At 46.0% G+C, this 17,386-nt stretch overlaps 1 protein-coding gene across 2 annotated transcripts in view; it reads left to right on the plus strand.

Annotated features, from left to right (window-relative positions):
• The window catches only part of LOC311165716 (PALM2-AKAP2 fusion protein-like), a 95,751-nt gene extending 88,048 nt beyond the window's left edge, over positions 1 to 7,703 (plus strand). For both annotated transcript variants that reach the window (XM_084225969.1, XM_084225970.1), the window contains one exon: positions 4,176 to 7,703. In XM_084225969.1, coding sequence (XP_084082095.1) covers positions 4,176 to 4,268 — 93 coding nt within the window. In that variant the 3' untranslated portion in view covers positions 4,269 to 7,703. The remainder of the gene's footprint in view (positions 1 to 4,175) is intronic.
• Positions 7,704 to 17,386: the final 9,683 nt, after the last annotated feature.

Raw genomic sequence — 17,386 nt, forward strand, 5'->3', positions numbered from 1 at the left:
CTGCAGCAACTTTACCACATAGTACTTACAGATTTTAGACATGCAGACCTTTGCTTTTTCTGTTTTCTTTTCTTCTTTTAGTTCTTCCAGATTCAGATGGAAGAATCAGTTAAATAATAAACCTCAAAAAAGCTGTTTTGCTTCCACATTAGTTTTGCTACTACTGTTCAACAAAAATTGTCATGTTCTATATATAGCAGTCAGTTTTATGACTACTCATAAAACACCACTATTTCAGTGGTTGTGATAAATATTATTTGGGCTAAAGAATATACATAAATTGCTTACTATTGTTGTCAGTAAAAGAGCACTTATTAAAGCTGTAAGCTTTGGTAAATGTGATGATGGGAAACTCAGTATGATGATGGAAACTCTCCATCTCTGGGATGGATAGAAGAATTATTCATATGCCACCTAAAAGTGGCAGCTGTTTCAAATTTTTTTTCCCCCAGAATCCTCAAAAAATTAATTAAATCTTCAAGGAGAGAACCTTCTGCAATTTTTAGCAAGACCTTGAGCTGCAGCCACAAGATCCACAAAGACATTTTCTGCAGAGAGGTGAAGAGCAGTTCTTACAGCCCTACATACCTTTTGTCTTTCCCTCACACCTACTTCTGCTCTCCAAGTTCTTCCTCTTCTACTACAGCTGGTATTCAAATCACCTCTGCTAAATAATACATTTTATGTAACGTTGCTTTTTTTCCCTGGTGTGGCCTTTTCATTAGGGCATAGTTCACTTCAGCTTAGGCTGAAGGAGCCTAAGCTTAAGTGAAGTGCCTGCTTCATGATCTTCCTGCTGCATGCAGTTATGGCCCTGGCTGCCTTAGGACAGACACCCTGAGCAACAAGCCTGCCCCTGCCTGCACCCATTCAGCTGATGCAGGGCATTATCAAGGAGAGTGCTTGTGAAGCATTGAGATAGCATTTTTGACTTGCTGTGGAGAGCCTGGGGGTGTTGCACTCATTATGGGTCTAGAGTCAACCCTGATACTGGCCAAATTTATTTTAAAATTGAGATAGTTGGCTATTTTTAGGCAAACAGTTTCCTGGGTCATGATTTCAATGCTCCATTGAGGTGTCCCAATTCCCCACTCAGTCATTCCAGTTGCATGCTATAATTATACCACTGTTTCCTCTAGAGGGTCTAAAACTGTCACAGCCTTGTAAAAACAAGGGTTGTTTTAGGTCAAACACTCTTCTCAATAGATTAGAAGAATAATTCTGGAATAACCATTCAAAAGGATCTTTAGTTTATATGCTGTACCATTTAGTGTTAATACTGAGCCACACTTGCTTTCCTGCAAGGTGCAAGTCCACACACTATGCCCTTCTAATATGAATCTGGATACAGTTTTGCTTGGAGAGCCAGCAGCATTTGTAGAAGCTGACAAACTGTGTGTTTGTCACAGGCCAGGGATAAATGGAAGAAACCCTATTGCCATCTTTTAAGACAAATAGAAGCTGACTGATCCAAAGCAGGGATCTTCAAAGTTCAAATATCCTGACTTTTGCAATCCATCACCAGAGACCCTCACAATACTGTGATGTCCAACAAAGGAGCTGCTGATTTCAGGCTGTTCTAAACTATGTAAAACTCATTTTATTTCCAGCTGGCATATTTTGCAGGCCAAATTCCACAGACTTTATTTAAAAATATAGTGGCAGTTTTAGTTTGAAATTTATGCTGAATAGTGCACTGATACCCACTCCCAGTTTTGCTCCTCCATTTTTCAGTTTGGGGTGTCATTTCTTAGTTTAGGCATTCTGCAGTGGGAGTAACTCCAGACCAGCTTTTTCCTACTGATTTCTTTTTTTTTCTTTTTTTTTTCCTTTTTCCTTTTTTCCTTTTTTCCCCTTTCCTTTCCTTTCTGAACCGAACCAAACCTCTCCGAACCAAGCCTTCCCTTGCCTTGCCTTGCCTTGCCTTGCCTTGCCTTGCCTTGCCTTGCCTTGCCTTGCCTTGCCTTGCCTTGCCTTGCCTTGCCTTGCCTTGCCTTGCCTTGCCTTGCCTTGCCTTGCCTTCCCTTCCCTTCCCTTCCCTTCCCTTCCCTTCCCTTCCCTTCCCTTCCCTTCCCTTCCCTTCCCTTCCCTTCCCTTCCCTTCCCTTCCCTTCCCTTCCCTTCCCTTCCCTTCCCTTCCCTTCCCTTCCCTTCCCTTCCCTTCCCTTCCCTTCCCTTCCCTTCCCTTCCCTTCCCTTCCCTTCCCTTCCCTTCCCTTCCCTTCCCCTTTTCCCTTCCCCTTTTCCCTTCCCCTTTTCCCTTCCCCTTTTCCCTTCCCCTTTTCCCTTCCCCTTTTCCCTTCCCCTTTTCCCTTCCCCTTTTCCCTTCCCCTTTTCCCTTCCCCTTTTCCCTTCCCCTTTTCCCTTCCCCTTTTCCCTTCCCCTTCCCTTTTCCCCTTCCCCTTCCCTTTTCCCCTTTTCCTTTTCCTCCCCTCCCCTTCCCCCCTTTTCCCCTTTTCCTTTGTTTATGAGCACATTTGCCCCTCTGCTAGGAAAAACAGAAACCGCTCAGCTCTGGTTCCTCCTGCTGATGGTCGTTCTGCAAAAAGAGGAGGCATGATGTTGGGCAAAATTTCAGAACAAAAGCCCAGTAGTGGAACTGAACTAAATTTGTAGCCATGGTCAGTGCTGAGAATGAGGTGGAGTTATTGTTAAAATTCATCTCTGTTGGCAAATTTTGTCTTTCGTTCTTTGGGTTGTTCAGAGTCATAGTCAAAAGAAACTAAGAGGGCAAAGAAATACTAATGCTGGCAAACTCCATCCTGTCTTCAGCTCCTGAATGAAGGTCTAGAGGTTACAACTGGCATAAATGCAGTAGTGCATTCTCATTCCCATAAGCAAAGTTATGGCAGCCTGTAATTTCAGCTGGCAGTTCAGGGCTGATTTTCTGATACTGCCTGTACAGGAGCCTAGTACCTATGTCCTCTTCCAGCCACAGCTTGTCACAAGCTAGAAGAAGAATTTCTTTAGTCTTAAATTATTTACTTTTGTTCTAGTCAAGGCTTATGTCCTCACTGCATGTGACTTTCTTCACAGAAGAATAAAATACCATCATCCTATCTCAAAAGGTCATCTACTCTTCTGCAGTCAGGGAATGTGCAGAGCAGCTTGCAGGAAGCATTAGGAATGAGGGATGGCCAGCATTGCTTCAGTGAAAAGTGATGTATTTGCTGTGGGATTTTTTTTTAACTGATGTAAGAAGCTTCAAAAGTTTGCTTCTTTGGGAGGGATGGTTAAAACACACTGAGGACAATTGACATTGCCAGCTCTGTGGTTTCATCATGGAGCTGTTATTCAGTGTCTGTGCTTCTGTAAGAAGGCTCCAGGCTTCTGCTCCATTCTGCTCTGTGGAAAACACCCACAGCCATGCATTATTTTCTGAGCCTTTTGGTGTTGTCTTGTTTTCTTTTTTAATCTCTCAAAACACGTGTCAAAACTGTTTCTTACATTTTTATTTAATTGTTCATGCGTGTGCATATGTACAAATAGAAACACAGTGTGTGCACATACCTGTGTGTATGATGTGTGTATATGAAATACATATAAATGTATTGGGCCCATCTTGTACCAGGCTTTGTAGGCCTTCCTCCTGTAAATCTCCTTTTGCATGTGCGTGGAGTGATTTTTCACTCCAGGAGCGCTTGGATCACAGTGTGCCCCAGCTGCAGCCCCCGAACACGAGAAGGGGCTGGGGGCACGTCCTGCCTGAGAGGGTGATGTGCTGAAATAGGCGGCTGTCTGCTTCCTGGTCCTCATGTGCAGCTCCAGAGCAGCCTCTGGACAAAGCTGCAGGGTGGTGGCTCCTGGCACTGAAGGTGTGCAGTTTTAGTTTGAAGCTAAATTGAACTTGGCCCTGGGGAGAGGGTCAAGACCTGGACAGGGGAAGTGCAGCTGGGCTGGCTGAGGTCAGCTGGGGCTTCCTTGCAGAGAGCTGGATGCTGCCAGGCAGCTCCTACCACTTCTGTCCTCCTGTGGTGTGGCTTTGCTCCTGTGTGCCATCTTTGACACTTTGACACCAGCGAGTGCTTCCATCGCATGTCTTCCTTTCTGCACAGGCTGTGGCACTGGAGCCCCGTGGGGAGGGCTGGCCTGGCTGGTCCCTGCCCACCTGGCTGGTCTCTGCTCGCCTGGGGCCAGCTGAGTGACATCTTGTGCTTTCCTTTTCTCTCCTGACCAGGTCCTGGAGGCAACCAGGGTGAACCGCAGGAAGAGTGCTCTGGCGTTGCGCTGGGAAGCTGGCATTTATGCCAACCGAGAGGAGGATGAATAACCACTCTGCAGTGTGAAGACAGCGACCAGGCATGCCGGAACCAAAAAATAGAGAAAGGAAGAAAGAAAAAAAAAAAAAAGCAAACACAAAAACCCACCATGAAAGCAGCAGCATTTTAGTCCAATATTTATTAAATACACAATAAACTCGATGCACATAGACACAGAAATGATCCAGCTCCTGGCAATCCTAAAACTACAGGAAATACACATCTAGGAAACAGCCCCTTCTTCTTCCCTCCATCTCCCTTCTGAAATAATGCAATGGAGAGGGTGCAGGGGGTGGGAGCCCGTGGGGTGGGCACAAGAGGGTGATTGTGCCCATGGACCAGACAGGCTGCAGGCATGGGTCAGGAAGTCATTCGTGGAGGAGTCTGCAGCCAGGGCTCACACCTGTATTTCTCGCTGACTGAACTGCCAGCCCTGCCTGCCCCCAGGACCACGGTCCACCCAGCAGCTCCTGTCAGAACCTCCTGCAGTTCCTTCGCCTCCCACAGCCGCTGCACAAGACCGTCAGCATTAATTCGGCATACTCTTATCCAGCCACAAAACACAAAGATACTGCCCTCTGTTCTGTTTCTTTGAGGAGACTGAAGGGTTGGGTTTGGGATTGGGTTGGTTGTTTTTTTTTGGGGGGGGGAATGGGTTCTGCTCCCCTTTCTAGCAATTTATCTGTTTAAAACAAGAAAAACCCAACCAAACAGGGAGGCAGTTACTGCAAATGTACAATCCAGCAAACTCAGTCAAACAAACCTTGTGTTGCAAACACAAGCCATCACACTTTAGGAGTGGAATAGATGGGGATGAGAGCTAAGCCAAATGGATTACCTTAGCTTTAGGATCCTATATGCTTGCAATATCACCTGAACTCCAGGTTCTCAGAGCATATTTACGCAACAAAGTTTCTAAGTAGAAAATCTGTATTTAGCGGATGACAACTATTTTTTGATGGTGGGGTGGGAAAGAATGGCATATGTGTAAAATCTTTGAAGATGGATAATTTGAAGTAGAAAGGTAGTGGGAAAGGGATACAAATAAAGGACATTAAATTTTTAAATGAGGCAATAAATGAACTAAGCCAGACTCTGGCCTAGAAAGAGGTATGAAATAAAGAAGAAAGAGAGTTATGTCTTCAACTATATTTATACAACTTAAAAAGCCTTTGAAGTAGAGTGCTTTGTGGAAGTCTTCACGTTTCCAGGCAACAAAAAAGCTAAAGGGCGTAATGAGTTGGAAGGAATGAGCAAGGAAGAGCAGACAAGGGAAGAAAATATTATTTTAGCCGTTCAGCCAGTGTTTTCAGCGCTACAAGCAAACCATAGAGCCTTTAGTTATTGCTTAGGCTTGGGATCAGCAGTGAAGGATTAGTGTGGATGTGTGTGTGTGTGGGTGTGTGTGGGAGTGTGTGGGGGAGTGCATGAGGCTGGCATACCACAAAGTGTATGGCAGTGTGTGTACTGATGATTTTCTCCACAGCTGTTTACCAGCTATAGGGGTGAGTGCTATTTTTTTTTTTTTTTTCCGAAAGGGGATATAAAAATAAGGCACTGAGTTAATGCAGTATTTGTGATATTAAAATTTGACCCAACATGGTATTTGCATGAGTCACAATTGCAAAGTATTGACCAGTTTTGTAAGCTGACGATTAGGAAAAGAAATGTGGTATTTATTCTTGTGCTTCGTATTTGTATGTAGTATAGAGGCTGCGGGTTTACTCTTTCTTATCACCAAGCAATACAATAGGAGTATTTTACAACTGGGAACCATAATTTCTGGACTAGAAATCAAAAAATTTGGGAGGTGATGGGAAAAAAAAGACATCAAACCTTTTTTCTCTAAAAAATATTCTTTCTTTTTTATAATCAATTATTATTTTGGTATCTTTTAAACAGTCATCAGCCAGAATACTGTGTCCTCCCTAAGCCATTCCTTGGTTTCGTGACCTGCTGTGCTGTTTTATCCTGAAACAGTGAGCTCATTTAAAATGAGTGCCGATACTGTGAACATACTTCTGGTGCTTTTTTTAAACAAACACAGAGCTTGCAACCAAGTTATTCACCACCACCACTCTTCAGTTCCTCCAGCATGTGATTTCTGTCCTTGGACACTTATAATTTTCAGGCTTATTTTCAGGGAACTGTAGTAAATACATTTATATTTACCCATTGACTCAGTTCTTTCCATTTCCTCTGTAAGCACTACTGAACTGAAGAAAACCTGCTGAACCGAGAGTTCACTGTGATGAGGGCAGCAAGTTTATCTCAAGGTGAGGCACCATGGGGAGGTTTCCATGCCTGCGAAGGAGTTATGTATCTCATGAAGTGGACACCTGTTTTCCAGGCATGGTAATCAAGGGAGAATCCAGGGTAATTCCTGCCTCAAGGCGGGTTGTTACCATACAGCTGTAGGAAGAGCACCAGCACCAGTGCAGCACTAGCGAGACCATATGCCATGTAGCTGCAGATTTGAGCTCCACACACCTGTTTCAAGAAGATTCCTGGCCTCTGGGGAGACCTTAAGAGAGAAAAAGGAGTTTTCTGAGAATAGGAGATGTCCTCTGTGGTGTGGTGGGCTTCCATTAAATGGCACTCATCAGAGTTTCCCCCAGTATTTTCTCCTGAAAGCTGGGTCTGCCCTGGACTACCTTCCCAGGAACTTGCATCTTTATTTTCTTTAGTCTGTAGGCCTGTTTTTCCTTCCAGCTTTCTCACTGGAAGCCAGTGACAATAATCACCCATCATAAGACATCTTTTCATGTTTGTTTTCTGTGATAGAAGCATTTGCTTTCATCCTCTGCAACAAAAGTATTTCAGTCCAGGACAGACAAACTTTTTACCCAGCAGTTTTTCTCTTCCAGAAATTATGGACACTTATAGTCAGCAGCACATGTAGTGCTGTGGTAACAAGAGTGAGATGCAGTTTACTTGCCTCTTATTTCATTTGCATGCTACCAAGCTTAGGTGTTTATAAGTATACGGCAGTAATACATATCTATCTATATATGACTATATCAAATGCAACAAAAGAGCACTATTGCAGAGTTAACTTTGTCTCCACAAAAGAAATGCTCAGATCCTTTCCCGTGGCAAAGACTGGTTTTAATGAAACTGTGTATTGAAAAATAGTTAAGCATTAGCATTTGTGATTATAATCAGTTTGAGGTTACAGTGCAGGTTTTCTGAACAATTTGGTTTTAAAGCTGCCGATTTGGGCTTCACCTTGCTCTGTACTGACATTTCTGAGGGAAAATAGAGTAGTATTGACATGTTTGGCAACCAAAAGGCAGCATCTTTGTCATGACTTACCAACCGGTTTCAACAATACCTGGCTTTCTGTATGTTAACCACTTAAATGTTATCCTGCTTCTGTTTTATAGTGACTGTGAGGCCTACAATGCAAGTATATAATTATTTTCTCATTAAAATAGAAACCCGTGTTGTGTTTCTATAAAACTGCCTGTTTCTTCATGTTATTGCAGGAAGGTGTCCCCTGAAAGCTGCATGTAGCAGGAAGAGGGTGGCCTGTGTCACACCTCCCATGGCCGTCAGTCGGTCTCTTCCCACGGTGCTCGACTTGGTGTCTCTGTCTAGAGGTGGGAGAGTTCTCTCCCCACTTGGTGGTGTCAATTCCAGGAACAAGAGCATCCCTGCACATTTCTTTTCCACTATCACGCTCGTGGAGGTTTGCAGAGGCCAAATATGATGAATCTCATGACCTTTCTTTCCTTGCCTCCTTCACCCCTGCAGGAACCCCACTGTCCCGGCTGGCAGAGCACGCCCCTTCAGCCACTGTCCATTTGTCACACACCTGGCTGCAGTAACCAGCTGCTTGCCCATGGGCCCTCACTCCCCCTTCATGGTCAGCCGGACGAGGGGAGATCCCCTCCCTTACCCCTGCAAGGAAGCTGCTGCCGGCTTTTCCCTGCAGGAGCTGGGAGGTGCCGGAGCGCTGGGTGCAGCTCCGAAGGGTCACAGGGACTTGCTGGGCTCTAGCCAGGTTCATGCCGGCCTCTGCCCCTCCCTGTGCTGGGAACAGTCAAGTATTTAATTACAGCCCTCTGTGGGAAGCAGCAGAGGACACTGGTGATTTTGGTGGGAGTTGCCTAGGGACAAGTGCTGCCTGCAGTTCGTGCTCTCCATAACACCAGCCCTCTTCTCCTTGTGCAGATACTGTCAGAAATGCCTATGGAGAAAGTCAGGTGTGGATTTACTTGCCTGTATAGTAAATGAAAGTCAAGAAATGGGCTAGAGAACAAGCTTGAAAATTTACCCACCTGTTCTAATCCCTCTGTCTTTGAAAAAACAGGTGTTGCTGTCTTCTCAACACAGGAGAGGCTTTCTGTCTTCCTCTGCCTTACCTTGCTCTGTGCCAAGAAGGATGGTGTATTGGACTTAGTGGCACACAGTGGGAAAAGGAACTCCTAGGCATCTTCTTAGGATTTTAAGTGAATTAAAAGTGAAAACTGGACTTTTGCAAGGGAGCATTCAGACATTGCAAAAGTAATTCAATGACACCAGTGGGTGGCAGCAGGTCGAGAATTTTGCAGTTAGTTCTGCTGTTATCAGCTGTTATCTGTTTCATAACACACTCAGTACATATTAAGTCCCCCTGTCACCCCATTGCATAGCTGAAATGGCATGTGCCAAACTTTAGAGTGTTTTTTACAATGTAGGTAAGGACTATAGAAGAGCATTTTATCAATAATTTCTGGCATAGCCCCATAGAAGTTGAAGATATTGCACTTCATTTAGTTTCAGGTGGCTTAAAGAGGCCACAGAACAATGGGAAAGCAAATGGAGAGGCAAAGAATCTCCTCTACAGAGCCAGGTTTGATGAAACTGCTTTAAAAGGAGGGAGAGCATTCAATGCAGTGTTTTCAGTTGTGAATGGGCACAGGAGATTAGAAAGTCATACAAGCAGGGATCTGTAGTGTAAGGAAAGCAAGTCAGAGCAGCACAAGCTGTAACAGGGTGGAGGGACAGAGCTAGGTAGGGACAGAGCTACAAATAGAAGCATGAACTTCAGCACTAAGGACTTCCACTTTTGTTCTAGCTGCTGAATTGACTGAGGGGGACAGTGCAGGAAACTACTAGCAGTCTGCATCCAGCCCTCCACTGCTTCCCAGGCTGAAGGCTGAAAGCGTCTTGGTGTTTCACATGGCTCAAGACTGAGATCCAAGGGCTATCCTGTCACTGCAGCAGTAGCATAGGAGGAAAACAAACAAACAAAATGCTAAACAACCAACAAGCAGCAGCAGAAAAATAACCAGAATGCCATCTAGAGCTCATGGTCTGCTGCTAGCTCTGTCTGAGCACTGGTTATTGGCATCATAACCCACTGCTCTATCAATGGGGTCTTTAGAAGAGAGGTTTTGCAGTAAGCACTCAACATGGCAAGCAGTGTGAGAGCTCCTGCTCCGCTCCAGGCGTGTGTCAGCTCTGCAGTGAATTGAGAATGGTATGCCCCCAGGAGCTGGAAAGGATTCAGGCTTCGTTTCAATCTAGAGTGTGGGAGCAGTGGCAAGAAAAATCGATGAAGGAAAAAAATGCGCAAAGCTACCTTGTCCCATTCTCAGTTACTGAGAGCGGCGTGGGGAGCATTGCCTGGTGTGGATTTGTGCGGCAGCAGTGACATCTGCCGGGAGGGTTGCACTGAACGTGCTGAGAGCTTCATGTCCAAGGACGGCCCCTGGAATGACAGATCCCGGGGGCAGCCTGTACTTGGGAGGGACGTGGTGGGTGATGCCCCAGCCCCAGGGCCCATTCAGTGCCGAGCTCGCTGCTGTGGCACCCCTGCCACCAATGCAGGAGGCTCCCCTGCGGCCAGCAGAGGATCAGGAAGAGAGCCATGGCACATCCCACAAGCCTCCATGGTGTTACTCCTGTGCCGAGAATAACACAGGAACAGGCGGGAGGCAGTATTGTAGAAAAAAGCAAAGAAGGCTCTGTTCAAGAGAGCTGTGTGGTTTTTATAGAGTGATACGATAGATTCTATTTGATTGGCTGACTAACAAAAACATCTTCTTCACACACTGTCTTTGAGAAGAACAGAAAGTAGTAGAAAAACACAACCTGCAGATTGTTTATACTTAACAAGTTATCTCGTCCCTAAAAATTCTCACAAGCCTCTGTGAGAAACACTTGCCGTTTCTCTGTCCCGTGGCATCCACGCCATGGGGACAGCTGGGATTCCCAGAAGAAGCTGCTGTGCTTACCATGCATACCCAGTCATGCCCCTTCCTACAGGAGCTCCTGGGGCACACCAGCCCTGCCAGGAAGCCACTGCTGGGAACAGCTTCAGGCTTTGTGTTGCCTTGGCAGGCAGCTTGGTGCAGGACTGTGGCTGGGCACACAGAACACTTGGCAAGGGGCCTTACTGCACTGAACTCTTGTTGTGGGGACTGTTACTGGCTGAGAAGGTGGATGCAGAGCAGGAGGAAGGAGCAGGAGGCTGGAAACTGCTCCACAAAATGGGGAGGATTTCCTACTGAGCCGCAGCAGACGCACCAGGCGAGGCTATCCCCATTGGGGTGTTACTCTGTAACCCAGAGTGAGCCAAGATGCTCATGTACAAATGACCCCCACAATGTTCTAGCTGCTAGTACTTCTTCCTCTTGTAGTATCTGAGAAATCTGAATTTTCTCACGTTAAAATGAGCAAGTCCTCAAGCTGCAGCTGAAACACACTAAACCGGGAATATGTTAGCAAAAACACATGGATATTGGCACGACCTTGATGAAATAAATGGCTTTTCACGGGACTCACACAAGGCTTCCAAGGTGTTGCTGGCAACAACGCTGCAATGTTCAAAATTACTGCAGTCCGTAGAAAGGGGGAAAGAGGTCTTTGGGAAGCATTATCTCCATGGAGAAAGGTGGAGTTTCCAGATATGCAATGAGAGTCGACTTGCTGGACAGCTTTGTAACCCCCACAATGTGTGGAGGTGGCAGAAAGTATTCAGCCCTGTTTAATTGGAGTGAAAGAAGGAAGGTGTCCCTAAAGTAGGGCACTTGCTCACTCTCTGAGAAGGCTTGTTTGCTTCTAAGACCATGGCTTTGGGGTACAGCACCAGCCCAGGGTGGACCCAGACTCCCCCTTTCCTGCTCCCTGCCATCTCCTTCCCTTCTGGTTTCCACATGCTGCTATTGACCCCCAAAATACAGCTGGTTTTGGGCACCAAGACCGGGTGGTTTCTGTGGGCACAGACATATCTCACCCTGCCTGCACTGAGCCTCCTGACTGACCACCACTGTGAGGCCACATCAGCTTCCAGACAGACTCCCTCCCAGGCTGGTCTCCTCTCCTCAGGTACTTCACTGGATTTACACTCCTTTGCCAAATCATCCCATCATCCACCCCATGGAAGATGGATAAATTGAGAACCATGAGATAAACCATAAATGGACTAAATCCAAATGTACCAAAGCACTTAGATAGCCCTATACCTGTAAGGGCCTTGCTCTTTGAGGGTGACACAGCACTAAACTCAGCTGGAAGCTCATGGACTGAGCTTGTGCCAGTGTACTATAAAATGATGAGGATATGTTAGTAGAACTGACTGGAAAGGGTGTTGGGGAGGAGCCACGTGAAACAAAGTTGTTCTCTTTGTTGTACCGCTCCTGCCGAAAGGGCATGATTTCTGTTTTGCTTTAAGGTTGTATTTGAGGAAAACAACTGCTGAACAGAAGGCAGGCTGAGCTGGTGTGTGGTGCAGAGGGTAGTTTTCAGGGAAAAAGGTAATTCCAACTTGTGGGACTTGCTGTATAAAGTGAGGATTAGTAATGCAGGTCAGACTGGTATAAACAGTGGAAAACAGAAAGTTAAATAGGGGAAAATCTTGATGATGGGGATTTTTCATGGAGGAAGCCATTTCAGAAGGCAGCTGAAAGCATGATCAGGCAATGTTTCAGCAGGGGTGGAAAGTATACACCAAAAAGCATATTTACCCAAGCTCTCTGGAAACCACAAAAAAACCTCTTGTCAGTCACAGCATAAGTCTCACCTGCTGCCACGTCTGGACTGTGGTGGACAAGATTCAGCTCAGCTGTCCTCCTTAGCCTCTGTTTGCTGGGTCAGTCATCAGCAGGGAATCAGGAAATAGCTGAATGATATCATTGTTCATGAGCCTCATAATTTATTGACGTGAGGACTCAGAGTTTATAAATTAAAAGATATGTAAATATAGTCTAAGATTTGCTGGGTATTTCCAAGGAATTTATTATAAAGATGCTCAAGCACTAAAGAATCAAAACAGCATTTCAGTACCCTAGTGGGCTCTATTTTTCCAGTCCTTTAATCTCTTGTTCCCTTCCTGTATAGAAATATTAAATCTGTGTGGTTTTGAAATGTCAGGAGCTCAGTTTATTCTCCAGGCCCTAGGTTGCCCCCGTTATGAGTCCTTGCAGAGGGTGCCTTAAAGTTCATTGCCAGACATGACTTGCTAGCTGCTAATAGTTCCCACTGGCATCTTGGAGGTGAAGTCCCATACACAATCCCTGAAGGTGACAGCTGTTTACCCTTGGGAAGTGGTGGTGGGGAAGGACATCCCATGTGGCAGTGAGAGGCGTGATCCCACATCCCCCACACAAGGTCCTGGCCCTGCAGCAGCACAGCAGCCTCATCTACAGCAGAGCAAGAGCAGCACGGTCCTCTGGAGGGCTCATGGCATGACCCTCAGCTGTGCCCTGCTGTTCTTCAGCCAGCAGGAGTGTCTCAGGTCCTGCAGTGACTGGTGTTAGCAGTCTTTCAGGAGCTGAGTGTAGCTGGCAGTCCTCCTTTCTAGAGAATGACTGTTCTAGGCAGTGGTGGTGACCAAGGTACAAAGCCATGCTGAAATGGGTAAAGTAGCTGGGACATGTCTCCCCATTGCCCACATGCAGTTCATCAGGAGCTTTGAAACCATTGCCCAGAAATGCAGAGGCTGTAGTGGGAAAAAGCAGTGCTACTCTCGACTAGTATGGCCATTTCAGCAGCTACACAATGGAACATAACAGAAAAGTTTTACTCAGGGAAGTCTTGAATACTCCACAGTGCTGGAATGAATCTTTGAGGAAATAACAAATGCCAATAACATCATCTGTCCTGCCATACAGTTTAAAATTTACATTTATGTATATATGTATATTTATATTTAGCTGTGCTTGTTAGACATTGAAGAAATGCAGCCTGTAAAAAGTTAGCAGCAGCAATATTGCTGGAAAGCTGCCTGGACTCTCTTGCTTCCCTAGTGCCTTTTACCCATCACCCCTCTTCAACTCCAAAATTTCCTGCAGATAAAACAGGATCTGCAAAGAAAGATGCAGTATTTAGGTCCCTTAAATGTCTTTTTCAATATCTTTTTATACATGTACTGGAGCCCTAAGAGCACACAAAATCTACTAAGGCTGTTCATTCATTATCTCCCTGGGAGGGTGCTAACTAACATCCTCCAAAGTAGTATGCCCTGTCTACATGAGCTATCTCCAGAGTCCACAGCTATCTCCTGGAGCACTTTGATGCAGAGTTGTGGGGCTGGAGAACTCCAGACACACCTTCCCTGTGTTTCGAGTGGAGGTGACACCTCTGCATGAGTTGTAGAGCCTCAAAAGCCCTTGCTGTTTTCCAGATAAGGCTTCTCCAGCACCAGGACTGCAGTTTGCCCACCCATGCACAATTCTGCTCTCTTGTCTGAAGATTACACCACTGGAGCCATTTTTCACTGGTGCCCAGAAGCAAAATGAGAAGGGACATCTCCCCCATAGCCTCCCAGCCACCTCATGGAGGATGCTGGTGCCTTTCCCTTCTGTCTCAGGGACATCTCCACCCTGCCAGCTCAAAACAAGCTGGATAATTAGGCAGGTGTGGCTATGGCACATGTTATAAACAGGGTTATCCCTATTATTAGCTGTGCCTTGTTGCACAGGTCCAGAAATCCTCAGCTGGCGTTGGAGTCTGTGTGCAGTGAAGACAGTGATAGGCACTGCCATGCAACCTTGTAGCCCAAAACCGCCTGTGTGGGCTCTGCATTCACCCCCACCTGTGCTGAAGGGCCTGTGTGAGTGGCCCACGGAGGATCAGATGGTGCTCTGTAATCAAGGAGAGCTTGTGACTGAGTTTCCTCTGTTTTTCATTTCTGAGCTGCTGAGGTTGAGTAAACACACCCCACGTGAAGAATGTGAAGAGCGGCTGTCTGCTGTATGGAAAAAAGGCTGCTACAGCTTAGAAAGGTCACTGGATTGTGCCACAGCACCTGCAGCTTTTGGGTTGTGTATGCCATTTCTTGGTTTGTGCTTTTTCTTTTTAACAAATGACTGAATGTGTTTGACAGGATATTCTGCATAACACAGCACAAAAATTTAAAAAGCTAAATTGCTAAAACCATAGCCAGTTTCTGTACTGAGGACCCAGCCCAGCAGAATAAACAGAGTAAACAGAGAGAGGTTGTGAGGAGTGAGTTACCCTCTGCCTGCTCTAAATGTCTGGGGTATCACTGAGGGCTTACTGCAAGTGATGGCTTCAGTGTTAACTTTACCTGCCTGAAAAACAGAAATGTAACCAGGCAAGGAGCTAGCTGGAGATCTGCCAGGTGAAAACGAATGGATTACCAGGCAAGGGTGTCTCCAGAAGATTTAAAGAAATATATACCTTCCCTCCTCTCCAGAAAAAGCACTATGCCTTGCACTAAGCAGAAATGCAGAGACTGTATCTTGATGCATTTATGATGTTTTTGATGGTCTCCACCTCTCAGCCAGGAAAATGAGGTGGATTCATCCCTTTTTTTCTCCACTGTCCTGCCAGCGACTTTTACTTCTTGTAGAGTCTCAGGCTTATGGAGAGATATACATTCCGTCTAATTGTACCTGCCTAGGGCTGAGTTATCTAGCAAAGGTCCTATTAGACCGGAAAAATCAGTGCTCCTCTTTCCTTTGCTCTCCTCTTCTCCTTTCTTCCCCTCCCTTCTAAGGATAGGTGATTTACTATTGCCAAAAAGTTTTCCAGACCTAAATGGAAAACAAAATGTGAAGTAGACCTGCAAAATTATTTCAAAATAGCTTTGGACAGCACTTAGGAAGGGGAGGGAAATCTGTGGGTTTGAACCAAGTTTTTATATATGAATGACTGTTGCTCATTCGGCAGTGAAAATTTTTAATAATTATGTTTCTGCTACAGCTATTTCATTTTTTCAGACTATCCACTAATATGCAAGATTGGATTGCTTAAGCTGTTTATTTCATCCCCTTTTCAAGGCCATTGCTGCCTGCACACTCTTAAAATTTAGAGTGCTTCTGTTCCAAACACTTATATACCTTGACAACAATTTAAAAAGAGGCATGAATATAAATAAAAAGGAGGATGTGCACATACACAAAAAAATTCATTTAGTGTGAGGATTACCTGGGCCTTACTTAAGATGACAGGAGAATTTGTCCTGTGGTCCGGCTGATCAGACAGACACCAGATACTGCAAGAAGGATTTTTTTCCTGCTTCCATAGAGAGGACTAATGTTGAGGCATACAGTTAGCTGTCAGGACTATTAATTGCTCAAATTTCTCAAGTTAAGGGGGAAAAACTGACTCAGCAAAATGCATCTGTGTGCTTTTTGTAAAGGATGGTGTGCTATTTTCAGCAGGGGACAGGTCCACAGGAGGCTCCAACAAGGTAAGCAGAAAATTCTGAATGGAGAAAAATAGAGAAAACCATGATGACTGGTGGTGAAAGCAAGGCAATGTAGGCGTGTCTGGTGCTGCTGGGTCAGCCAGTGACCGTCCTGAAGGAAAACTGGACAGCGCTGCCATTCGCAGCTGCTCTCCTCTGCTGTCCTGAAAGTGAAGCAGTGCAGAGTGCCAGCCTTTTCCAAAGGAGGGCTGGCAGACCTCCCTATCCTTGTGGGGGGGGTGACCCCTCCCCTCCTTCACGCCAGTGTGCCCCATGAGGTCTCTCCACGGAGCAAATCCCTCCTCCAGCATTTCTGTAGCCTGCACTCCACCCTGGACTTTGCTCATGTGCAGCAGTGGGTGAGGCATGGGGGGAAAGGCGCCCGGGTGCTCCCACTGCCTGTGGCCTGTGCTTCCTTTTCCTCCCAGGAGAAGCAGAGGAGAGCAGGTGTCTCCATAGATGATCCCAACATGTCTGATGGTGCTGCAACTCCCAAATGCCAGACTGCTGGCCCAGAGGTCTCGGTGTCTGAGGCACCTCCAGGTGCACCTGTAAGGGCATGGTCCTGTGTTTTGTTACAGTAATGGTGCACTTAACAGCTGTTGTGCCCCAGACACTGACACCAGCCTCCTGAGCGTCCAAACAACCTTGATGTTGTTTCTCAGAGCCACAAAACAAGGCTGCTAGATGTTTTTTTACATAGTCTGGGCATTATCTTCCACCATCAGTGGCTCTGGATCCAGCAAGACAACTGCCTTGGACTAGAATGCTGCATCCCTGGCTTTCCACACAGCTCCCGTTCTCCCTCCATCTCCCTCATCCCTGCGAGCAGAACCACACACCTTGTGAGGACAGGGGCTGTATATAATTAGATGGCTGCCACCAAGGAAGCCAATCTCTCCAACCACAGAATGCTTTGGTCATTGATGAAGTATTTTCCAAAGGAAAACGAGCCATCACTAAAGCAGCTGCTTCTTCCCAGTGTTTTCAACCAGCTCTCCCTCCCTCTGGGGTTGTAATGGGGCTGCAGCTCCATCCAGGATCAGACCCAGGCACTTTACAGTTCCTAGACATGTTTCCCCACTTTACCACTACCACAAAGCCACAGTGGAGAGAATAATCTGCGCATACCAAATAGGAAGAGGAGGAGTTAGAGTTGATTTACCACCTTGGAGGCAAAATGCCTTGCCAGGCAGGGACTGTACATCACAGATCCTATTAGCAGGCTTAGGGGAGAGAGATGAAGAGGGCTTACTTGCCCACATTGGATTGCAGTCCTGGATGTCAAAAGGACCTCTTCAGACAAGGAATGCTGAAGACCAAGTTCCAGAGTGCTGGGACTTGTGTAGCCCAGGTCCCCCAGCACACTGAAATCCCTATGGCAACTCTGTTCACAAAGAAAAAGTGATGGAATTGCCATAAATGGTTTGAAGAAAAAAGATGCAGCAGAGGAATGTAAAACATCACCATAGAGAAACATAAAAC

Source organism: Fringilla coelebs (assembly GCF_963513975.1).
Source record: "Fringilla coelebs genome assembly, chromosome: Z".
NCBI classification, from domain to species: domain Eukaryota; kingdom Metazoa; phylum Chordata; class Aves; order Passeriformes; family Fringillidae; genus Fringilla; species Fringilla coelebs.